Raw genomic sequence first — 26,506 nt, 5'->3', positions numbered from 1 at the left:
TTTAAATGGGTACCAACAGACAATGTTTATTTAACAAGCGAGACATACACCAAGTGTAGCAAGGAAAATATTACTCATGTCTATGTGACATGTGAAGGAGACAAAATTACCACCCTACTCTTCTGAAAAAAAGTGTGTTAATTTAGTAAACACATTGCTCATCTGTCTCAGGACACTTGGAAATGACAGTGCCTTGTGGTATTGGTTGCGTAACCTATAAAACTGGAAAAAAAAGCTGCAATTTTTGCTTCAGGTATTTACTGCATTTTACATGGTCTTAGAAAAAATCCCAAAAGATAAGCTGCTAAAAGTCCTCAGCCTTCTCTCTGTATACATGAGAGGCAACTTCATTCTGAAGTCTTCATGGGTCAGCAAGTCTACAGTTTTGTGTATTTGTGACTGATTGGGAGAAGTAGACCAAAAATACCCATTTTAACAACAGATGTCTGCATTACAGATTTTTAAGTCACCAGCTAATTGGTTTGAGCTGTGGAAGAATACCTGGCTTTTTTAGAAACGAACAGCCTTTTGCAGCTGGTTTTAACTGATGAACCATTTGCCCTTTTTCACAATGGATGACTTGGGATTTCCAAGAATTGTCTTCTTATACTTTTCAACAAGACTGTCAAACCGATCATCCTCTTTACGCCTGAATGTATTCTTCATCTTCTTCGATGTCTGTAAAACAAACCGAAAAAAAATATTATTTTTTGTACTATTTAATATACCATTTTTTTATAACATACACAAAACCAAAAAAGTGATTTTCAGAAATAAGCTGCTAGTTGAATTTCACATTAGTTTTAAACTTTCATCATAAAGGATGCCATTCAATTTAAATATAAAAGTAACTCAAGTTGTTGTATCACAGTACTGCCTCATACATCATTGAAAAGGTACCTTTAATACAATTCCAAGGTTATGGACTTTGAAAAACCTATTTTCACCAACACTGTTTAACAAGTTCAAGTTTCAAGTTCCAAGGTCGCTGCATCAGTATGCGTAGGCTGCAAAGGAACAAGTAAAGGTTTATTTCATAATAAGAGACACCTTATGTCTCCTTTCTTTTCAGCATGGCATAAACCTTTACTTGCTCCTTTGCAACGTTGCATTTTATACATGGATGTTTCACAAATAAATACTGGAAAGAAACGGGTCTATGTCAATCTCTAAAGATATTGGAATATACAGTATGTCCTATGAGGTAACTTAATACAACAAAATGTGCATTACAACATCTAAATGTGCATTACGATGTCAGTACACACAGGATGTTAATTATCCTAATTTACAGACTACATTCTCTTGATCCCAAGAACAGCTTTAGCACTTTAGTAGAGTATGAGAATTTTGAATGTCAGACTCAATTTAGACTGAGAAACTGGAATGAAATGGTCTAATTCATGTTCCCATGATGGCAATAACATTCCTAAATGTCTTTTGTAACTCAGTTTAATAGACAAAAAAAGAAATGTATTTTTGGAATGCTCTTCTAGCACTGAATATGAGCACTGGGAGTAAGAATATGGTCAACAAGAGGTTCCATAAGACAGGAGTTGGTGGTCATCCATTAAGCTGCCAATTATTTTATCACAGGGGATTTTCCCATGGTTAGCTGAAAAGAGGTCCTGTCCACAAGGTATGGCAACATCTTGGCACAGAATACATTCAGGATGCTAGAGCAGTCTTTATATTGAGCAGCACAACCATTACAAACAAGTGAAAAATTGGGAAGAGAGCTTCATAACTGAGTTGAAAAGGAAGAATAAATTTAGGATACTAAATAATAAAAATGTAGTCAATAATCAAAGGCTTCAAATTCAAATAGAGATATATTTAAATAGCACTCATGAAATGTACAGATCCTGAGAGGAATGTTCATATATTGTACACACAATTTTGTGGTACTGCGGTACACATCAGTCAAAAGACAAGCATGTCCATGGTTGCATCTACCAATGATGTTACTTTGAATGCAAAAGCTGGAGGACATGTTTTAATGATTTGAAAAAATTTTTTTATTCCTGCTCTGTATTTTAAGTGGCTGAGATTGTACTTTTCTTTATCGAAACAGAGGATCCAAACAGAACACCATCCTAAATCAATTGACAGGTAAGTTTAAATACTGTACTCCTTCTAACAGTTGAACTGAGGAATGTGAGGAAACTCACATTCCCAATATGATCATTACCTACTAGGAAAAACAAAATTACTAAAGCAAAAAATAAATGATTATGTTAACATGTATAAAGCTGCTGATAGGTGAAAACATAAAAAGCATGTCCTTGAAAACTACTTTAAGATTAACCTGAACTCTCAGAATAAAGAGTTCACACATTTTTAACGTTCAAAAGATGACACCTTAATTCCAGACCTTACATGACCAAGCCGTTTGCACCACAATGACACAAAAACCATACATCCAGCTCAGAAAGAACCTGACAGTAAGTGGGAAGACAATGATCCTACTATGAACCTTAAGATTGAACCCTTAAAGTTTTCTAATAAGATCACCACAGGAAACAGCACATTCAAGGTGGCCTGATTTTCCTTGGAATGACCTTCTACAAAACAAACTCCAGCTGAGTGCTATTTTGGAGACAAGAAACTCTGCAACTGCTAGAGTATTATCTTTGAAACCAGAAATGTTTTGTAGATTATCCGTAAAAGACATTTTGGCATTGTATGAAATAAAGGGTCTGACACTATTTGCTGTCCCCATCTATTACCTCAGTAAACATCTCCTCAGGTCTTTTGTGAATACGTTCACAACCAGAAAATATATATATGCACACAGACATCTTAATAATAGAATATCTCACTTTCTGAGGTCACAGCTTCTTCTTCAATAAAGTCAAAATACTGGGACATTTGTTTGGACATTCTAGTCCAGGGGTCAATGACCATAAGACGAAACTAATCTTTTTAGTTTAATATGTAGTAATGCAGTAATAATAAAGGTATGTTAATACTACTTAAAAATTAACTGCTACATTATGATGATGTCTCAAGTACATAAGCATACATTAACTACAGTAATAACTTCAGAACTGCGCTGCAACAGAATTAGTCACTAAACCACACCGAGAAAAAATCACAGTGAAAACTTTTACCACTGGTAAACTACTTTGGCTCATATAAGAAAGAGATCATCACATAGAAAATGCCAGCTACTTCAAGGTCTGCGATTTTGCTGTTCATCATAAAATCTTGTTCCCTATGTCCCAGTTATGTTCTTTCTAAAGAACATGTCTGAATTGATTAAAACTCCAAAATAATCTATTTTTTACAGCAAACACTTTTTGAGAAGAAAATTTTAATTAACATCTGTATATTTTTACTATTGGCTTACTGCAACAAATTAGGATTTAATACGGCAACATGTAAATTTACTGACCTGATTTCTTTGCTGGCTCTGTTTTTCTATGAAGGCTGATTTGATGCGTTCCTTCCTACTGGGTTGGTCCCTGACCTTCTTTGGCTGGACTTGCTGCTGTTTTCCTTTATCTCTTTTTCTGAGCATACAGAAAAAAATAATGAAGATGAAAAACATATTCCTTTAATAACAAATTCTGCAATTTCACTCTTTTTAATTGAACAGTACATCTTAATTCCTTTAAACAGGTAAAAAAAGAAGAAACTAAAAACCTGAAGTATTTTCTAAAATCAAAGCCATTATCCAGATATCACTTCGGTCATACTTTATTCTTTTTTACATTATATTTGAGAATTAACCTACAATATTAAAAACACAAAAATATGTTAAGAAGATCCCCTCTTCCCCCTCAGGGATCAAAACGACTGGACCACTCACTGTAACTATTAATTAACAGGAAACAAGAATACTGATCACAGGCTAGTAACAGCTCTGTATTTCACTGAAATACTGAAACAAAACATACTCCAGCCTCCTGCTCTTCTTTTCCTGGAGGCCAAATAACTGACTTTAGTTTTTTTTAACCTGAATTATACATTTTTTAACCTGTATTGTATTAGAACTTTGAAAAATGTTTTCCCAATGGGAGTCAGACATCCTGTACAAAAGGAAATCTTATTATTCTATACCCATTTGTTACAATTTTAAAATGGTCATTGAGAATCATAATTTTTACACAGAGCCTAACATGCAGAAATATTGAAAATATTTGGATTTTAAAATAAATAAAAAATTAAAATTGTACAAAATGAAAAATTACTTCATTTGTGACTTGAGAACATTTTTACTTTACCTGAAATTAAAAAAACAAATTGTATCTTAAAAGTTCTCACCCTAATGGGTTAAAAGAAGATCCCTTAAGAACCAGAGTGGCTAAGTGATAAACAAAGTCTGAAATTACTGCTTTGGGAAGACTTGATTTCCTAGAAATGCCCGATTACATAATCTGGGGTACTGCTTCCAAATATTTTGACAATTTGATTTTTCCAAAGAGAGTTCAAAAGTGTGGAGCTAAGATGCATGTATATTGCTTACAATTGATCAAAAGCCAATATTAATTTAGGATCTTACTTACTTTTCTTGCTAATATAATAAACAGCTGCATGCATTTGTATAGCACATTTTGTTCAGAGGTACATCATGTATAGGAGTTTTATGTTAAATTAAGAAATCAGTCAGAAAGAAATCTAACCCTCAAGAACCACTGTCCCTTTAAATGAGAACATTATTTGATCAACAACTGTACAACTGTACCTAGGATTTATAAAAAAGATGATCTAAATTTAGACAAACAGGCCGGTTAGGCTCACTTATTGGTTTGGGCAATAACCAGGACCAAGTGTGGACAACAGTGCTAAAATAGCACTAGATTTTCAAAATATTTGGATCATACATTACCTAATTTTAGGACCTCTGTGCGAGGGAAGGTCCAGAATCTTTCTCCGCTTCTTTCCATCTTCAAGTTCCACTTTTTCTACTTCTGGCTTGGTCTGGAATCCTGACCAATGTCCACTCTTTTTCTCACCAACATCTACAATGTCCGACAGACGAGAACTTGTGCTCTCAGAGTGATCTTGCTCTCGTTTCTGACCACACTCTAGAATCTCCGAGCTCTTCTTGCTTTTATTTTCTCCTGCTTTTGCCACATTTTGCTATGAGAATAAAAAAGAAACATGTCACTGAATCTCATTCTCGGTGATTCTCATTATTGTCATTACTGGAGCATTAGCACGAATTATAAATACTAAATGGAAAATTAAGCCTGAAGAGGCGAATTATGAAAAGGTGTTTATGCTGACATTATATCCCTGTTACATCTTTTAGACAATGTGGGGAAGCAATAAACAGGTAAACAAAAACCTAGTGATAACATATTTAAAATGATTCAGTACAATAAAGATACTGCTGCTCTGAAATCAACCCAAAGAAGAGCAACTAAGACACATTCTGAGGCTTAAGGAAATGTCCTATACTGACAAGCTGAAGGAAACAAACCTGTTTAGTCTTGAACAGAGACTACAAGTGGGCCCGATTCAAGTTTTCAAAATCCTCAATGGCAATGACAAAGTCAACACAATGGACTTCTTCATAATGCACATCAATACACAAATCAGAGGAAGTGGAAACTATGTGGGGGAATGTTTAAAACCATGAACAGGAAACACTTCTTTACCAATTGGCTTAAGGGAATATGGAATAGGTTGCCCAGCCAGCGTGTTGAAACCAATAACCTGGCTTCTTTCAAGAAAGGGATAGAGGAGATCCATGGATCAATAAGGACTAAGCACGCTACATAAGTGAATGATCTCTTCTTGTTTGCAACCTTTCGTATGTTCCTATATGATTTTTGGATGTCTGAAATTGTTCGTGCCAACACAAAAGGGAAAAAGAGGGCAGTTAGCCTTTAATTGTGACAGTAAAAGCACTAAGAAGGCTCAATAAAACAAAAGGTAATATGCCGGCAAACATTAATACTATTGTCCAAATTTAACATTTTTAACTTCTGATAACTTTATTATATTAATGAAGAAAAAAATATCTTACCTTGCTTTTCTGTGCTCTGTTTTCTTTTATTTTTAACTTCCTACTATCTTCAAGAGAAAACTCCACAATTGGTCTCTACATAAAAAAAGCAATATATTAAAATTTCTTCACTTACATTTAAAGTATAACTAACTGTCAATAAATCTGTATCGATAACATAGTGAGCTTATAAAACTGCTGGCCTTGGGAACCATTGTTTCTTAAGAAATTCCTTCCCATTTTATACACACAAAGTCTTCTCTAAGTCTGCTCTTGCAATTAAAAAATAATGTATTTAATCATGCTTAAGATACACATATTATAATCCAATGTAAAAAATCAATGTAATCAAACTACATATTGCACAAATACACCTATACATATAGAAAAAGCTATATAAAACAGAAAGGGTGTAATACAAACAAAAAAACGAATGCCAAATGTTTCAATTATAAGTGACATTATCTAGTGAAAATGTTATTTTAATTCAAACTTCATTACCACACAAAGCCCAATACAAATTTAAGGTTTCAAATAATCTGCATTATATTAAATATAAAAAGAAGTTAATTGAATTGTAGGTTCTTTTAATCATGAAGCCTGCCTCACAATATGTCACCATAACACTTACAAAAACAAGGTAATTTATCCCAATATGGAACTACAGTAGTAATATTTAACATGTGTACATCAGCATGATTTCATTCTACAGAAAATAATCTTAGACATTTTAAATGCACTGTACAATGTTAACTTCCAGTGTGGTTACTCTCATTTCCAAAACCACAAATCTTCCAAGAGGGAGGGTATTACACAATTCATCAGGAATCTTTAAATGATTAAAACCACAATTTCATATCTGGAAAACAAATGTACCATATGAAGTTAGGTTTACAGACCTTCTGTGGACCAAATATGTCAGGATTGTTGTTCAAGTGACGGAGAGCCTTCAGGGCATGATCATGTTCCTGGAATTGAACAAAACCATACCCCAGAGAACGCCCCACAGTCTTTCCCAACTGGGGCTTCCTGTCGTACATCACACGACACTGGAGGGGAACAAACAAAATGGCCTTCACACTCCTATGTTTTCAATGACAAAATCTTTCATGTTATTCTGGGCACTCTGAAATAACATGTTCTGTAGGACAACACATGTCACCATGTTGACTGCAGAGGAACTGGCCCCTCGGTCTTAGCTGTACCAAATGGTGAAAATTTAAAAACCTCAGCTCACCTGCAAATCTCTATCAGTGACGCCATCTTATTGAAAATCCTACAATATTACATTCCTATGGCTTTCTTACGTTTTAAAATAACTTCCAAGACTTATACAGCACATCCCAGAAAATTTTAAAGCAATCACATGAGAAGATGTTTATTTTCAAAATTACAGCAATGTTGTCTAACATTTCTGTGCCCTGCATGTCTGGAGATGAAATATGAATATAATAAACAGTGCAATACTCCCTCTAATGGACAAAAGTGTCACTACAGATGGTCAACTAAGATACTTCTCCCATGGATACCAAGATTGACACATAAAACAAATCCGTTAATTAAGCATGCATGTCAAAATGCATTTGGAAGAGTAACAACATAAGAACAGTAACTGTACATTGGTTTCAAACACATATGCATGATAAATTTATGGAACGAAAAACAGTAAATCCAGTTCTTCTGTATGTAAATGAGCACTGGCATTTTTTACACTGGGAGAAAAGAAGCAATGTATGTTTAATTTATAGTTAAAGAGCTAAATCTGCCTTAATGAATTCAGAAATGGCGGTTCTTACCTCATTTATCCTAACATCCTTGCCACCCCCTGCTGCTTTTAAACACAGTTTTCTTAAATGTTTTTGGTCCACTGACTTCGGCAGGTTGTGGACACACAGACGGGTTTTCGAGACAAACACGTTAATATCTCTCAACTTCAGTCGTTTAAGTTCTTCAAACTGAAAAGTACATCACGGCAGTTAATATTAGCAAATAATGATGCAATGTGAAAAAGAATGGTTATGCATTAAACTTTCAAAATTGTGGAGTAAGAAGGAGAGCTTCAGTGAAATGTAAAAGCCACATAATATTTAAAATGAGAAGAATATATAAGTTGAAGGGTCGTCTTGATCTTTAATGATGTATTTTGTACAGAATATGGCATAATACCAGATCTTACAAATCATACATTAGAGAAATTTAACTTCGGTAGGTGTTACTTCTATCCATCCAATTTCTAGCTATTTTATCCAATTCAGGGTCAAGGGAGAGCCAGACCCTATCCTAGCTAGCAATGGACACAAGGCAGGGTACATCCTGGATAGGTCCCCAGTCCATCGCCAATTTCCATCCCAGGAATCGCATCCAGGCTAGCACCGCTGCCTTGCAGAGCTTGGGGACCACTGCACCAATGTGCTGTACTCCAGGAGTTACTTTTCGAAATAATAATAAAAATAATAATATTGGGCAATACTTCATGGGCCCTGGGTTCATTACTTGGAGTGGTATGTTGGATTTATATGGTCTCCCCATGTTCATGTAGGTTTCCAGTAGATTTTCCTGGTTTTGTCCCAGGGTTCGAAGACAAGCTGGTAGGTTAATTGATTTCTGTCCAAAAATTACCCCTGGAATGAGTGTGTATGTTTGCGCCTGTGCGTGCCCTGCAATGGACTGACAGAATACAGATATGATAAGATCACTTTATTAGCCATATACAATTTCTTGCGTTAGGAATTTGTCTTTTTGCATACCCCAGCTTGCTCTCCATGAGACACACAGACAGGGAGAGGAGCTTTGGGTCAGAGTGCAGGGTCAGCCATTTATACAATCAACCCCTTCATTGACTTTATACTAAGTTGAATTTGAACTATTTGTTCCCAGCTCTTAAACATGCTGGAGTTTTAGCCGTTGTATTGGTAAGTGAAATAAACTCCCAAACTAGTGGTAATTGAAGATACTTCTTAGATCAAGTAAGCCTTCCATTATCTAATTAAACCGGCAGGTGTGTGGGTCACGAGGACCAGGATTAGGAACCACTGGAAAAGGCTCTGGCTCTCCCCTCCATGATCCTGAATTGGATAAAGCCAGAAAAGAAAGTTGATGGATGGCTAAATAAGTCATGGTAATTTACTCTGTTGTCCCTTAGTGAAACACTTCCTTTGCAAGTACCTACCCTTGCCCTCTTCGCGAGATCTGCAGCCGAAAGCCCTTCAGCTGCTGCCGTTCCCGCCCGAATCACTGCAAATGAAGATTCATATTTTCACATAGAGAAGCTGCCCCGCACACAAAGGTCTTAAAAGATTTTAACAGAGCTGGACATTTTAATTTCCTTTGCAACTCAATCTGCCTTCATGTAGAATTGGTCACAACAAGAGCATCTTGCAGTAATGAGACCATTTACAGGTGCACTGCACCCCCGCAACTTTTTTTTTCATATTCCCATTAACATTTCTGATTGCTTTGCTTTAGAAACTATCAAATTGGCCTCTTAACGTCTTTAAAGATTTGGTCCTTCTAAGTTTAAATTAATTTACAGGAAACTCTTATAGCAGATTTATCTGGCAAGCACACACTCACAGCCTTCTCTTGCAAGAAACAAATTCCGGGTTCCCGTGTGCGTCTTCACTTTTTGGGTCTTCACTTTCATAGCCTCCTCACGACTTATCGCGAGGACAATGTTTAACTTCCGCCCGTCTAGTCTCAGCCCACCACTCTAAAACACAAAACATGTTCATTAAAAAGGTACGACAATAAATTTCAAATGCTTCTTGCTCCAGTTAAGCTATATTTCATTGTCACCTTGTCCCCATTTAAGGCGCAACTAATTTTCAGGAAGGCTCATAAAGTAACATTACTGGATCCAAACAGGCAGTTCTAGGATATCCCTTTCAAAACACACAGCTTTGGGATGTAGCAATAACGAATGTTTTTAATTTATTGCCGCTACACCCCAAAGCTGAAATCCTGCATTTATTCAAGAGCCACAACACAGCACAGAAAAGGAAAGCTATCTTTTACATATATATTAATGTACGATGCAATAAAACCTGTAACCACTCAACAGAAAAAGTTTGTCCTTTAAAAAATAAATAAGTCCTTTAAAAATTGTTTTATGACCTGCAGGTATTGTGCTTGCAAGGTTTTACATTGGAATATTATTTCATTTCAATAATGGCAGTCAGCTTACACTGCATATGAAATATAAAGTGAGTGGGTGTTTTGCAAAAATGCTTCCAGCTATAAAAAGCACGCAATGAGCACTCATTCCTATCTGAATCACTCATGCTGCTCAATAACACTACATCTGAGAAGTTTAACTTCAAGGGATCCTGTAAGTAGTCCAGTTACACCCCTCCACTTTCTAACCACTTCTTCCAATTAAGGGTCGCCAGGAGGCCTGAGCCTATTCGGACAAGCAACTGCGCAAGAAAAGGTACTCCCTGGATGGGACGCCAGTCCACACAGAAAATACACAGACATGCACACAGTCACACCTAGGGCCAATTTCCCAGAAGCCAATTAACCTTTGCCTTTGGACTCGGGGAGGAAACCTACATGAACATGGGGAGAACATTCAAACTCCACACAGACAGCAGCCCAGGTCCAGAACTGAACCCAGAGCCCCAGCACTGCGAAGTAGCAATGCTGACCACTGTGAAACAATACTGCATTGCACGCTTATATTACACTTAAAAAAAAACAGGTAGAACCCTTTCACAGTAAAATAGAGCCTAACTGCAGCAAAAAGCATCTGTAGCTTGTAGGAATACTCAGCAACTGGTAACAAATCAAACATCAAAAGCTTATATAGTGAAATGCTCCCTGATACTGATATCGAGAGTATTAAACTAAAGCATAATATAATGTTAAATGTAACAATTCACCCATTTCAAACATAACTGAGATCTGTTCTTTCCAGTCAAAGCAGCAAGAAATATGTACACACACACCTTAAATAAAAGTTAAAAGAGGAAACTAAATATTTCACATGTTGTACTTCTGCAAATATATTTCACACTTCATATACCTAATAAAAAAGTAAGTATATATTTAACTTTCAAAACATAAGCAAATGCAGTGGAGAACACAGTACCTGATAATCTGTTGTTTCCATGCAGGCAAATATTCCATTATTATTTAAAAACGAAGCCCTTTCTCAAACGTTTTCCAAAAATTTAAGATACCTAACCATGCTTCTGGAGATGGACCTGTAGGTTTTGAAGTGTCTGCATGAGTTTCTTGGATCACTTAGTTATCAAGCAAACTAACTAGACATGTCAAATGGCTTCCTCTCATTTGTACCCTTGCGTACTTATGTAACCATATTTAGTCTAACACATCAATATATATTCATTCCTTCTAGATTAATTATGTGAACAGTAGTAGAACTAGAGATCTTACAAAATCTACCCAAAGCCAGAAATCTTTTTAGGAATGACTGTCTTACCTCAGATCCTTCCTCAGCTGCTGCAATGCACTTTTCTGCACCTTCCTTGGTCTTAAATTGGGCAAAGGCACAACCTGAAAGTAGGTAATACAAAGGAACTATTACAATAAATTCTAATGTAGAACATAATTAACCTTCTCTAATTCAAATGCAAGATTTAAAATATTTAAATACTATTTTATACAAACTAGTAGCCCACAATGTTTGTAAACTGACAATGGTTAAGCAAAAAGGAAATGCATTCATACTGCAGGTACCATTATAGAATTAATCAAGCAGGGCTAGCTAGCATCTACACATGATACCTGCTTACTTTAAAAGCTTGGTATTGTTATTCGTTTCCACACCTGAAAACCCCAAATTATCAAAACTGTGTGTAGTTTATAATAATGCTAATACATGCACTAAATAAACATGTTAGGGTCATGACTCACTGACAGACTATTGACAATAATATAGATGTTACTACCATTTATTGACCCCTAATTTAAGTGCTTTAAGTGGATTGTGCTACTTATTATTTTTCAAGACTGGTTTGAACTGGTAAATGTCTGATCTGTAGAATTCACCTGATGCTCCACACAAGCACCTCTTGTGGAAGAGCCACTTAAGAACCTAAGAACTTTTATTAGAATAATCCAGAAACTTTGAGAAATTTCCAAGTGATGCTGCGAAAGTACCGCAAAATTATTTTTTGTTTTTTAAAGAACAAAACAAAACCATTTTACATATGAACATCCATTATTCAGCCTTACATTGCAGGCACAAATTCCTGTTTGTTCCCCTAGTTTTTTACAATTATATAATTTTTTAACAAAACTATATACATTCAAAAGAAGGAAGATGTATACATTTATGAATATGAAAAGGGAGTAGACTACATATATGTATCTTATTAAATTTCAGTTATTCTGTATCTCAACAAAATCTGACCTTAAAGGTTTAATGTACTGAACCAATCTAGACCAATATTTGACAAATGTTTTCACTTGTAATTTTAGTGAAAATGTTATTTTTTCCATTATATATATTTATTTTATTAATTCAATCCAATCATTCATTGTTGGTAGATCTGTGAGAAGCCACATTCTTGTTATAGCTTTCTTCCCTGCTGATATAAGGACTCCAAACAAATATTCATCCGTTCCCCTCCAATCAAAATCCAGTTTACCAAAATATAAAGCCTCAAATGTAAAGGGTACATTCCTTTCAAATATAGTTTCCAGGGCCTCATGTAATTCTTTCCAGAAAAGCCTTATTTTAGGGCAGTTCCAGAATATATGCCAACGATTACCTTGGTTTCCGCACTGTCTCCAACACTTAGTTTTCCTCAGTATGGTGCGCCTTCTGACCCGGAGTAATGAAAAATCGAACAATGTTTTTCCAGCAAAACTCTCTCCATAAATGCGAGTTAGTACATCTCCATTGAAATTCACAAATTTTAAGCCTTTTAAGCTCTTCATTTGAAATTCTAACTTCACTTTCTTTCACCCATTTATCTTTTATATACTCTGTAGAATATGATTTCTTTTCCATAAAACTTTTATATAATCTAGATATAATAACCTTACCTAATTCTGATTTGTAGGCTTCTATAACTATTTTCACTACTCCATCATTAACAATATCTAAATCTCCCCTTATAATCTTCTTATTAAAATAATGGCGCATTTGAAGATATCTATAAAAATCTGTATTCTCCAAATTATGTTTCTCCTTCAAATACTGAAAACTTTGTAGCTGATTCTTATCCATTATATTACAAAATGCAGTTATTCCTTTTGTAATCCAAAATTTAAATCTATTATCCAACTTATTTGGTTTAAACTCTGTATCATAGGCGCACCATCTGAGTATCTTTACTGCCTCACCTAAATTATACTCTTTTGTGATCATATTCCATGTCCTTAATTGAAACTTTATCCATGGATTGAATATTTTTTCAGTAATTTTGTCTAAATTTCTATTACCTAATAGTGCCTGAATTGGGGGGCTATTTACCAGGGACAATTCAATATCTTTCCATCTGGCTTGATATTCTGGATTACAGGAATTAATGAGAGGTTTAACCTGAGATCCATAATAATAATCTTTCAAATGTGGTAAAGCCATACCCCCTTTATCTTTTGAAAGTTGCAATGCTTTGAATCTAATTATAGGTTTTCTCCCCTGCCAAATAAACCTAGAAATCATCTTATCCCATTCTGAAAATTGTTTTGCAGAGACTTCTACAGGGAGAGCTTGAAATAGACAGAGTAATCGAGGCAGTAGATTCATTTTTACAGATTCAATTCTAGAACTGAAACTCATAAAGGGGATTAGGCTCCATTTCGATATATCTGCTTTCATTTTAGTTATAAGGGGTCCATAATTAATTGTTGAATTAATTAATTAATAATTGTTGCTAATACCGAAATATCTTTTGGTAAATAGAACTTTGGTCCCACTTCAAACCAGGTGGTATTTGCCTTTTAATAAATCAGGAGGGTTGTAATTAAAAGTTAGAATTTGTGTTTTTTGAACATTTAACTTATAGCCTGCCAGCAAGCCAAAGCTATCCAAGAGTTTCATTACTTCTAGAAATGAACTAGTGGGATCCTCCAGATATAATAAAACGTCATCTGCGTACAATGCTATCTTGTGCTCATTACCTTGTATAGAAATACCTTTTATTTTGTTATTTTGTCGTATCCACTGGACTAGTGGCTCTATATATAGAGCAAAAAGCAATGGAGATAAAGGGCAGCCTTGTCTAGTCCCTCGTTCTAAAGTTATTCTATCAGATAAATAACCATTTATTTTAATTTGTGCTGTTGGTCTATCATATAAAGTTTGAATACCTTTAATAATATTTTCACAAAACCCAAACCTACCTAAAACCCTACAGAGGTATTTCCAACAAACAGAGTCAAAAGCTTTCTCAGCATCTAGGCTCATCAAAGAAGCTTCTAAATTATGTTGCTGAATATGGTTCATGATATGCAATGTGTGTCGAATGTTATCATGGGTTTGTCTATTTTGAATAAACCCTGTTTCATCATAGTGTATCAAATGAGGGAGAATCTTTTCAATTCGTTTAGCCAGTATTGCTGTATAAATTTTATAATCCACATTAAGGACTGAGGTTGGTCTGAACAATCCACAATCTAATCTATCTTTCCCCTCCTTAGGGATAACTGAGATGATAGCCTCTCTCCATGATGGGGGCATTTTCCCAACAATTAATGCCGAATTACAAGCAGAAAGAAGATTTGGTATTAATTCAGCTCGGAAGGTTTTATAACATTCTGAATTAAAACAGTTCCAGGTGATTTATTAGCTCTGAGGCTCATAATCGCTGAATTCAATTCTTCTAGTGTTATAGTCGTTTTTAATATATTATTTTGATCTTCTGTAAGAGTTGGTAAACTGAAAGATTCCAGAAAAGTATCCATCTTTTCTTCACTATCTGAATGGGGCTGTGTATATACTTTTCTGTAATAATTTGTAAAAGTGTTTTGAATTTCTTCCCATTTATATAATACACCATTACAGTTCTGGTCCCTTATTTTATATATTGTATTATCGGTCTGTTGTTTTTTTAATTTTCTTGCCAACAGCTTTAGTGATTTTGACCCTGATTCATAATATTTTTGTCTAGTAAATATATATTATTTTTCAATTTTCTTGCATGATTTTTTAATCCTGTTTTTCTTTATGTTTTTTCTCCAACTCTTTTAACTTTATATTCAGATTAGATAATTGCAGTTGCTTTACCTTCTTCTTATGACTGCTCAGAGCAATAATTTTCCCCCTTATAACTGCCTTTAATGTATCCCATATAATCTCTGGTCTCACTTCCCCATTATAATTCTCCTCCAAAAATAGTTTTATGTCTTGTTTTATCTGTTCTTTACATTGTGGATCGTTCAACAGACTTGAGTTCATCCTCCATGTTGTATCTCCCCGATTATTACTTAATCGTATGGACAAAGACATAAGAGCATGGTCTGAAAAATCAATTCTACCAATATCACAATCTTGGATCCTATGTCTATCTCTCTTGTGTATAAAAAAATAATCAAACCTTGAATATACCAAATGAGGGAAGGAATAGTGAGTATAATCCCGCCCACTTGGATAGAAATCTCTCCAAAGTTCTATTATTCCCATTTCCCCCATCAGTACATTAATCTTTTTATACAGTGACTTATCTCTCTGAGAAGATAAATTTGTAGAATTAAGCCTGGGGTTAAGACGCACATTCCAATCACCACCACAAATTAGGATCCCTTGTGCATTACCCATCAAATTGACCTTTTTTTAATAAAAATTAAAATCACTACCAGGTGGAGCATATACATTAAGTAATGTTAGTAATTCCCCTTCAATTTTTCCCCAATACTAATACATACCTCCACTCCTTATCTTTAACTTCTGTAAGCAACTCAAATTGAACCTTTTGAGATATCAGTATAGCCACTCCTCTCCTATGGCCAGATTTATATGAGGAGAAATTGATTTTTGAGAAACCCTCCTTAATTTCTCATGTTCCAATACACTCAAATGTGTTTCTTGTAAAAAAGCAATATGAGCCCCTTCTTTCTTCATTTTAGACAAAATCTTACTTCTCTTAATAGGGTTAAGTACTCCATTAACATTAAATGTAACTATTTTAAGGTCTTGCTTGAACATATTTTATGTAAATGGTAAAACTTTCAAAATCTCTCCCATACAACATATGTTTCATATTGTTAAACATCCTCTACCTATCATTTTTTTCTAATAATGCACCACAATCAAAAAACACAATAAACAAAAACATTAACATGTTTAACAATCTTAAACAAAACTGTATCCATCTCCGTCTCTTTCACAGTACTTTCTTCCAACTGTGGGGTTCTTTTCAAACGAACCCTATGTGGGCTTCTCTCCTTTTTTTCTTAAACAAAAAAAAGGGGGAAAGTCCGTTAGGGAAATCCTCCTTCTCCTCTGGAGGAGGGCCCTTAAGCAGGCGGCGCGGTGGCAAATCCAAACTTATATTATAAAAAGAGAAAAAATAAGGGAGTGTAACCAGAAAAATAAAAAGTCACTCTGGTCGTAATCACCAAGTATCTGTACCGACATTTACAAATTCTCTTAAAACATAGCAGGAAACTTATTTTTTTAAAAAAACCTTAACTATGAAATCACGACCAACTTTTAACAACGCACTGTATCAAATTTCTTCAATCTTGGGAGGGGGGTCTTCTCCTGAAACTCTGTAATTTCTCCTGATATTGCTGTTTCGAGGACTGGTCTTTCCCAGGACCACCCCGTCTTCCAGCCTTCTGCCAAGTAAACAGTCGCTCGATTTCTTCTTCCAGTGTAGGCGCTGGCGGTATTACTTGAACTTTAAGTCCCCGCTCTGCCATGTCCTTTGTGGCTTCTGCTGCCGAATGGTATAGGCAGGTGCCGTCTTCGTAAAACACCCGCAACCCGCTGGAAATGGAGTCTGAAATTGTATTTTCTGTGATTTCAGCACCTTTTTTACTTCAGAATATTCCATACGTTTTTTTAGTACAGTCGGGGGGTAATCATGATCCACATAAAATAGTTTATTATTGTGGAAGAGTTTTCTTTTGCCAAGCTTTACGCAACACTTCCTCTTTCATCTTGTAGCTTAAAAACTCGGCGACAATGGAGCGCGGTTTAGCATCCGGGCCTTTAGGTCTCGGCGCTAACACTGTATGCGCCCTTTCAATTCCCAATTCCACGTCCCTCGGTAAATCAAGTTCCCCCCTTAACAGACTTTCAAGGAAGGTGACCATGCAGCGACCCTCCGATTCTTCGGGGACTCCATAAATCCGAATGTTTTCTCTGCGCGATCTTCCTGGTCTGTTAATTTAGTTTCTAAAGTAATTTGTCATTGCAAGAGTTTCTTTATCGCAGTTTCTGTTGTTAAGACACTTGTTTCCACTTCTTCGATCCGTCCTTCTGCTTTATCCAGTCTCTTATTAACCTTGCTCAGCTCCTGTTTAATATCTGTAAACTGCTCTTTATTATCCCGTCTGAAGTCTCTAAGTTCGTATAATATTTTCTGAAGACTGGTGTCTGCGCCATCTTGTTCAGAGTCCGTTGAGCTACTTCGACTACGGTCCGAAGTTGCAATTTCGACATTTTCCATGGTCGTTAGTTTTCTCCTGCTTCTCCTGACAGCCCCTTCAGCCATAGTTATTATTTTTTCCAAACATAATGTAGAAAAAAAACACTTTTTCAGGGCTTTATTACAAAGTTGCCGGGCGGTGATCCGTATTATGCTGCCTTTCCCGTCCGCATTTTAACCGGAAGTCGAAAGTACCGCAAAATTCATGGCTTGAGACCAGTTTCTAGTGCTTTAACTCAGGAGTGTGGTGTTATATAATTCACATCATAGCAAAAAATAAGATCTGGATTAAGCCCTAATCCAGGTAGTGGAACTCTTAAACTGTAAATCATTCTTTAAACTGAGGTTTGAGGCAGGAGGACAGAGGATTTCCACAGATAAAATTTACAAAACTGAGACAAAATCTCATGTTCAAAAGCACTGCAAGATCTAGGGACATGCAGCCTAAAATAAGGACAACTTTGTCAAAATTGGCAGCTTTATACAGCGTTAATTGCACACCTGGTGATTAGAGATATTCAATATTGATTCAATATACCATCAGTTAATTACTGAAAACTCGCATAACATTAAGTTAGTCCATAATTAAAATCAAGAAGAAGAACTAGAATAATTATCACACTGAAATATTAAATTCTACCTAAACCAGCTTTAGAGGCGGAGCATCATGGCAAACAAAATACTGCAATTTTAAAGTTTATTCATGATATTCGTGAGATAGCAAAATACAAAACTTATTAAAACTTGTCAATTAATCCATTTTGATAAAAAAGTAACTTCCCATTTGGAAGCTATTTGCATGCAGCTTAATAAAGGCTTTAAGAACATTTGCTTATTGTGATAGCTTTCCAGAATTTTCAAAGAAATTTGAATTCATATGAACACCAAAACTAAACTGCATAAGCAATTTTCTACCAGTTTTGGGAAAAATGCTATCATGTTTTTCATTCTGAAGCATTCTTAAACCATTTGCTTTTAGTATTAGTAAAAGTATGACTAAATGCAAAAGCATTAATTACAAAATGTAATATTGTCTTACTAGTGGATTGTATAATTTTACATAACCTTACTTGTTTACAATTCTACAGTTTTAACTATATATTCCATCATTACTTTTTCTCTTCTTCATTAAATGAGGTGTCATCACAATCACTTAGGTTTCTCTCCTCTTCAAGTGCATTGTTTCAAATTTTATTGATATAACTTATGCTTGTGCTTCTTGCATGCAGAACTCAACATATTTGTCCAATCCTGGATTTGTTCCAAATAGCTTTGCATTTCTTTTGCAGCTTCTACAGTGTTTGCTAATCCTCCTAATTTGGTAAAATCTTAAACCTTAACTACACCAGAATTGTGTTAACGCATAGAAATTAGGAAGAGAAGTCGTCCTAGTACACATATGTGGTTAATTATATCATATCAATTTAGATATTCATCCCTTATTTGTTCTGTTCTCTATTCATTAAGAAAATCTCAAAATATATTAATTTTCCTGAATGTCTTATACCTGTAAAGTTAAGTCTGACACTATCAGAACAATGTTCTAGTAAATGTGATGACTTTGTCCAACTAGAGTGAATAAAATTCAATTTACAACTAAGTTGGCATTTCATTATTTTGGAACAAAGAACATAACAATCGAAGCAATTATGTAATATGATCTCTAGTCAAGACTAGAGACTAAGAATACTATGATGAACAAAAGGTTGTTAAAGATAAACATCAGAGGTTTATCTCCTTGAGGTTTAAAATACCTGCAACAGGATGTTAGTTGCAGCAAACTGACCTTTTGAGTGTTCAGTATCCGGATGAAGAACTATTCGAACATATTTGAGTTCTCCATACTGCAGCAGTAGTTCTTCCAGTCCATCTTCTTCGGTATCAAAGGAAAGATTTCTGCAGGAAGCATAAAATAAACAATTAGCATCTGAATGTAATTCTACCTCCATGACTTGGTAATATAGTTGCATGATGTTTGTTTCTGAATAGATCAAATGTCTGATATATTTGCTGTTGTAATTTTAAGTGGGGGGGTAAAAAGGAAGAACTTCATTTAGGTAATTACAGGAAATTATCAGTCCTTGTATTCAGAGTGTTGAAAGGTTTGGCTCGCTCACCTGATAAAGACGGTTTTTCCTTCGTTGACATCTGAGGTATGATGCTTCTTTTGAGCAGGAATTTCTTAACAAGACAACAAAAAACAAGTATATAGAAATACAAATGACATTTCATTTGCTTAAATATGTACTGATTTATATTAATATATTTAGATTTCACTAAAAAACACAAACTCAAATACCTCAAATATGTATAATATATTAATGAAAATTATGAATGAAGTTCACTCTTATTCAAATCCTTTATGAAACCATTAATTTTATCTTATTAATAACTCTCAACTTAAAAAAAAGGCACAGGGCACACTGTAGCAAAAACTATTGAAACTCCATTAACTTGGAATATGTAACCCCGTGTAACATACAGGGTTGCATATAACAATGCTGTGTAACCCCGGCCTCCTGGCCAAATTTCCCATTGGCCCTTACCAATCATGGCCTTCTTATAATCTCCATCTATGTATTGGCTTCATTACTCTGCTCTCCTTTCCACTGAGAGCTGATGTGTGGGGAGCGTTCTGGTGCACTATGGCCAGGTGGATGCTGCACATTGGTGGTGGTGGATGGGAGTCCCCATTACCTATAAAGCGCTTTCAGTGGAGTGTCCAGAAAAGTGCTATATAAGTGTAAGCAATTATTATTCTAATGATTTATTAACTTAAGTCTGATTAAGTCAGTGTTCTTTCTTGATTTACCATTATCCTCCTCATCCTCAGATCCTAAGTCACTGCCATCCGAGTCAGCCTCCTCAGATTCTGCATCATTTTCCTCTTCGTGATCTTCAGCTGTGCTATGCTCATCAGAGCTCTCTGTGTCATCATCGATCTCACACTCTTCCTTCTCAACAGGTGCTTTTTTCCCAGGTCTGAAACACAGTAGTAAAGTGCCATACATTACTACTTGCATAAGTACTACAAAGTGTTAAATAGGATGCAACTAAGTCGTCTTAGAACAAATTATGGTGGTAGCAATGTAGTTAATGATCAACAAAATTACATCAAGTACTTCTAGAGTCCAACTGACAGGAATAAAAGTTATGCCCCCAAAGTTGCTGTTACATTGTTGCTGCATTTGTCTTATTCACAGTCAGAACGAAGTTTAGCAATATGATGCATTATAACAATTCATTTGCTCATGTCAACCTAGATTTGAGCAGTAGGACATGCCAGAAACATTGAGTAAATATTTTACAAGGACTGTGCAGCACATGCAATAATGTATTATCAAGCCACAGGACATTTCCATGTATAAGAAGCATTTTGTGCTTTTCGATTGAAAATATCAATAGACATATAGGCCTATGCACAAAAAATTAAAAGTCTTAGATGTAGCGGACTTAATGAAATATAAGGCATACAGTAACCACAGAAATTCTTCACAAAACTTGCACATTAAAAGAACCAGATATTTTCAGTACAAAACATTACACTGTCAAAATGAGCTAGAACTGATTATTAACACCCTAATTATTAATACAGTATTGAGCTATCCTACTGATCTATGCCAATCTTCCTGTGCAGCTAATTCTAGAGTAAGTTTTGTCATAGCCATCTCCTGCAGATGGCACTAGCAAGTTAGTCACAGATGTTATGCTACTTGATATTTGGTTGTATTGTTCACTTCTTTTATAAATTAAAACCACGTTTGCCAAACAGCCATTCATTCAAATTCTTAATCATCTCATTTTAAAAATCAGAACAACTCAGACAGCAAACAGAACCAGACATGTTTATGAAATCATATGGCTTGAGTTCTCTCTCTTAGGAACAACAGCTCTTGATCAACAGAACTTTCTGCTTGGTGCAAAATGTAAACAGCCATGCATGTGCCAAATGAGCTACATTACTAGCATCTTCATTGTTTCTCAGTTCTGAGCCCCACAAATAATTGGCATGCCTTTAGCAATAATATGCACTTGATTGTACTGGCTAAAGAAGCTAATAATCTTTCAAACCAAACAATTGGAAAAATAAATTTACAATTATTAATGTTTTTATTACAATTGAATTGGAGCAAACTATGAATGCTCATTTAATTACAGATATTAACACAGTTATTCTTTTAAGAACAGGGAATTTAGCTTAGACTAATGGTAGGATTATTTTTCCTTAATAAGAAAGAAAGAGAGTGCCCTAAAAATACACTTTTGTTATTTAATGTTTCTGCTGTTAATTTCTCATCTCTGCAATTTGTTGCATAATGCAACATCACTCAAATGTGAATTTCCCTTCCCATTTTGAATAGGGCTTTACTTCTACAATTCAAATAAATAAAAAGAAAATGATATGATTCTTGGTCAAGAAAATCCTTATACTTGTTTTTTTGTGGTGTTTCAGTATTTTCTTCTTCCTCTTCTGAATTATCCTCTATGTCAGAATCCTCGCTTGACTCTTCATTCTCTTCTTCCTTCTTAGATTCTGTACAACAATAAAAGCAAGACTGTCACCTTTCCTCCATCTATAAAAGTTCAAGTTAAAAATATATTTTAAACTTTTTTTTAAAAAAAGAACAACTGATCTCTTAAAAAAGATTTGAAAGTAATGAAAAATTATCATGCAATGATATGCATTCTGTAAAAAAAAATATATTGAAGCAGTTTTATTACAATAAAGTAAAAGATTATACAACAGAGGTTTAAACATCTCACCAATAAACACACAGACGTAAGATTTTAACCAGATAAGTTTACCTGAAGAGGATGATTGCTGCGTAGCAATAAATTTATCCTTTGCCACTGCCCAGTCTACAGCCACTTGCCTTCCTGTAAAACAGACAATTTCAGGATTTGGACTGGTAACATGCAAATCAGACAATGATACATCAAAAATTAAAATTTTACAAAAAGGTCTTGACAAAAATAAAAACACTTCATTATCTAGCCAGAAACACATACTGTTTAGGGAGATTAAGGAACATCTTTAGCCTTGAAGAATGACTGCCTTGTACAGACATGCATAACAGAAGCTCTATTAATTTTTATAACTGAACAACTTTCCTTTATATTTTCACCTGCATTTTTGTTGCTTGAGAGTGGTTTGTCACATACCAATTGTAATATAAGATGGTGCTTAAAATTAGTTGCCAAAAAATCCCAGTACCTGCTGTGACACTGAGTCACTACACATTCAGCACACTGACCAGTTCAAACCCTGAAGTCATAAGAAGTACTCACTTCTTGAGCATGAATTACAAACCTAGCATTAGTGAATCATCTTTACTGTTTGGGATTAAGGTAATCTGTTCCTTAAGACCACTTGACTTTTGTCCAGTCGGGTTCGGATATGTTTTAAGTCACCAGTACGCTTTACGTATTCTTCAATTTTGAATCTGTTTGTCTTGTTCTGTAGGTACTGGTTTAAAGCTAGAAACCATATTAAACACTGAACACTTCATACTGCACATGATCCTAAATAAGGATCCTTATTATTTTTAAAATTATATTAATTGTAATGTGAAATTTGCTAAAACACATTGTTTGGGTGTTTTTCATTATCCACCAATGCAACACAGTCATATAGCACATTTTCTAATGTTGAACACTATACCCACACACTTCTTCAATAACATATTTCATGTTTCTTATATTATACATGATCTCCATAAATGGTCCTTTAATTTTCCTTTCTGGAAGATGAATATCTTCATAAACATTGTCTTGTCCCGATGCAAATAAATCCTTTTCATTACAATAGAGAATAGATGTCTTTAAATGGATTTAGTATATAAAAGAGGTTAATTACTTTCTATTTTAACTGCCCTTGCATTCATGATATCTTGGTTTCTCTTTCTTCTTGTTATGAGCTTTCCTTTTGTCTTGTTTTTTGTTGTTCTAATTTCAGATTTTAGCACAGAATTAAGATCAACCCGTTCCTTTGGAGCCCATGAGCTGACAACTCCCCACTCAAGCTCCTATTATTATAATTATAGATGTAATACCAAAACTTCAAAGGATTACTAAAACACAAACATCTGCTACACTTTATCAGCTTTAACTCACTGGCACTAGCAAGGAAGCAGGTTTCTCTAATAATAATACAGTAGTAAAGATGGGCCAGTCAGAAATATTAGTAAAGTATGATGATAATAGTGAAGGTAATAGAGATGAAAACATTCTAAAGATTGACATTGTGACAATAAAGTGGTTAAAATTACAGGGGAGGCTCAGATCTCTACTACTTTAAATATTTACTCTGCTTGTCTCTTAAAATGAAGGCAGAAATTTGACTTCTAGAAGAAATATATTAGAAAATTGCTCAATACCTTTGATCTCCTTCAAATTTGTGGCCTTCAGTGCTTTTCCAGCCTCCAAGACGTTCTTGAACTGCACAAAGGCAAACCCACGCATCTTCCCATCTGCATTACAGTATATGAACTAGGTGTGAAATTCTGGTAAAGGACTTTTCCTCTCAATTCAATTATTTTAATTGCTTTATTATAAGTAATTTAATCATATAAATTACCAGGAAATAAAGCAATATTCACCTGATTTTAACAAAGGAGTTGGATAAACTGGGTAAATGTGATCATGATGTTTAGTTTAACAGACTGCATAAATTCTTCATTGATCCCAAATGTGAAAAACTGAACACAAAGGAGTTCAAAACCAAAAATGTCAGTGTAATAGTGTAATAATTTATAAGAACATAAACAAGTTTACATAAAAGAGAGGTCATTTGGATAACCTAGCTTCTTTGGTTGCTAGTACCTTGTTTAATACCTTTAGTACCTTTTTTGCTATTAGACTGTTTTCTTGTTTGTTTACCAGAAAACTGTGGTAAGTAAAGTCTAAACAATATGGTTCTGTGATGAATGCCAGGCTATCACTTCTTGCAATGTTAATTATGCAGTTCTTTAATTACCTGCTTTTCTGGGAATGTTCACTTCCAGGACTGCTCCATACTTAGAGAAAAATTGCTTCAGATCATCTTCAGTGCACTGCAAGCGCAAATAACATTATGATGTCCTCTAAGCAACATTATGCTAGTCAGTTTAAGAACTGCACAAAAGCATGTTAATCCTACAGGGGCCTTTACCTTAAAGCTGAGATTTCTTATAATCAACCTTGCTTTCTTTTTGGACTTCTTCGTACTTTTCGGTTTCTGCTTTTTTGGAGCTGGCTCTGTGGAAGCTAAAAAAATTAGACGGAATTTATTTTTAAATTATTACCGCATAAACTTAACACTGTACTCAATCAACATTTAGTGATGTTAGAAGTCTATTTTGAACAGTCTAAAAGTCTGATCTGATCTCCATTTACTCTATCTGCCATTTAACATGTCTAGTAGATCTCTAAAAGCAATCCTTTATTATTACTGACCACTACTTTTCAACTTTACTTTACTACTACTTGTGTCGACTTTAATTATTCACACAAATAATGTATAATCATATAAAAACTAATTTACAAAATATAATGTACATTGACATACCACTCTTCTTTTTGTTGTGTTGTTTCTTCTTTGCCAGCATTAGAACAATTTGTTGTCCATCGTACTGTTTGATTTCTTTCATGGCCTTCTGCGCATCCTCTTCCATGGAAAATGTAACATATCCGAATCCACGACATGTTTCTCCACCTACAGCAAATAAACAAGTGCTTTGGATATTTCCAGGGCAGAGGAATGGTAGGATGAAAAGTGTTAAGTGTCCTTTATATTATTTATCCAGTTGACTATCCAGCTAGCATCACATGTAGTCAGCAACCCCTGAGAAAGACAGATTTAAGGGGACAGCTTTGTACTTGAATTCACTGAAGGAGAGGCAGATCGTGCAGTGAACAATGGTGTTTGGTAGATCACACAACACAAGATGCTCACGAGCAGTGCATCACAACAACTGAAGAAGGCTCACACCTGAAGAAGGCTCCACGGCCGAAACGTTGTGTTCTCTTTCTTCTTTTTTTCAGCATGGAATAAACCTATTACTTGTTCCTTTGCAGCCTACGCATGCTGACGCAGCTACCCACCTAAACTACTACCACTCACAACAACTTGCAGTGCCTGACTCTTTCTATGGGAGCTCATGCATGCCCTTCACACAAGGATGATGTGCTCAATCGTAGTATGTCGCTGGTTAGTAATATAATGGATTGTGTGAGGATTCTTGTGTGGATTTTTTTTTTTGTGGTGTCATAGATGAAATAACGTGAGGCATTTTTTTTTTCAGTATCAGCAGGTAGTATGTTCATTCACAGATCTGGAATTCCCAAGAATCACTAAATCTCTCTTCAGAAATAGGTGGTCTGTAAACGTGGCTCATTAGCAACGCATTTTCTGTAATTCTTGAGTTGTTAGCTATGTTTTTTTAAATAAATCTAACAGCTGCACCGCTCAGTTATTCCTTCCACCCAGTTCTAGATGACAGACTACTTTCAAATATTACGTACATTATCTTCTTAAAATACTGTATTTAACCATGTTAGAATAAAGATTAAGATAAATTCGAACTTTCCTGTTAGGAAAAAGATATGTATATATATCGAATGCATTTTACCTTTCTCTTTAACCACGAAACAATGTTTCACTGGTCCTACTTCAGAGAATATCTCCTCCAGACGATCACTACACGCTGAGGTCGGTAGATTTCTGACGAACAAAGTTGAATTAGCCATTACGACTTAAAAAATAAAATAAAAAAACACTGGAGTTCACTGACCAACAAATATATTAAAAAAATATTTTCTTTAAATTTCAAACTCAGTGAACGCAAACTAAAGGATGTTCAACATTAAGAATCTTCAGTATTCGAAACTTAAACAACCCTATTAGAATTAAAACGGTTATGTAACTATTTACACATTTTTCTATATACCCCACGTTGGGATACCTGCGCCGCCATCTTTAAAATAAAACAGGAAGTTGTCG

At 35.0% G+C, this 26,506-nt stretch overlaps 1 protein-coding gene across 1 annotated transcript; it reads right to left on the bottom strand.

Annotated features, from left to right (window-relative positions):
- rbm28 (RNA binding motif protein 28) lies at window positions 1-26,506 on the bottom strand. Its single transcript, XM_088645515.1, has 19 exons — window positions 26,136-26,506; window positions 25,073-25,219; window positions 24,677-24,771; window positions 24,503-24,578; window positions 23,904-23,996; window positions 22,333-22,404; window positions 21,958-22,060; window positions 20,339-20,508; window positions 19,644-19,707; window positions 19,313-19,422; window positions 11,403-11,476; window positions 9,533-9,668; window positions 9,129-9,193; window positions 7,756-7,914; window positions 6,859-7,008; window positions 5,981-6,055; window positions 4,835-5,088; window positions 3,398-3,515; window positions 1-678 (listed from the first exon to the last, which is right to left on the bottom strand). The coding sequence occupies exons 1-19, from the start codon at window positions 26,251-26,253 to the stop codon at window positions 541-543; spliced, it is 2,217 nt and encodes a 738-aa protein (XP_088501641.1). The 5' UTR covers window positions 26,254-26,506; the 3' UTR covers window positions 1-540.

Source organism: Lepisosteus platostomus, chromosome 9, assembly GCF_059453375.1.
Source record: "Lepisosteus platostomus isolate fLepPlt1 chromosome 9, fLepPlt1.hap1, whole genome shotgun sequence".
Classification (NCBI taxonomy): Eukaryota; Metazoa; Chordata; class Actinopteri; order Semionotiformes; family Lepisosteidae; genus Lepisosteus; species Lepisosteus platostomus.
Note: the sequence above shows the minus strand (reverse complement) of the source record. Positions and strands in the feature narration are given on the sequence as shown.

Excerpts from the sequence above, each read along its gene's own strand:
- rbm28 (XM_088645515.1), bottom strand. The coding sequence starts at position 26,253 with ATGGCTAATTCAACTTTGTTCGTCAGAAATCTACCGACCTCAGCGTGT. Across the intron at positions 25,220-26,135 it reads TTTCGTGGTTAAAGAGAAAG|GTGGAGAAACATGTCGTGGA; the intron begins GTAAAATGCATT and ends TATTTGCTGTAG. Across the intron at positions 7,915-9,128 it reads ATCTCGCGAAGAGGGCAAGG|TTTGAAGAACTTAAACGACT; the intron begins GTAGGTACTTGC and ends TGTACTTTTCAG.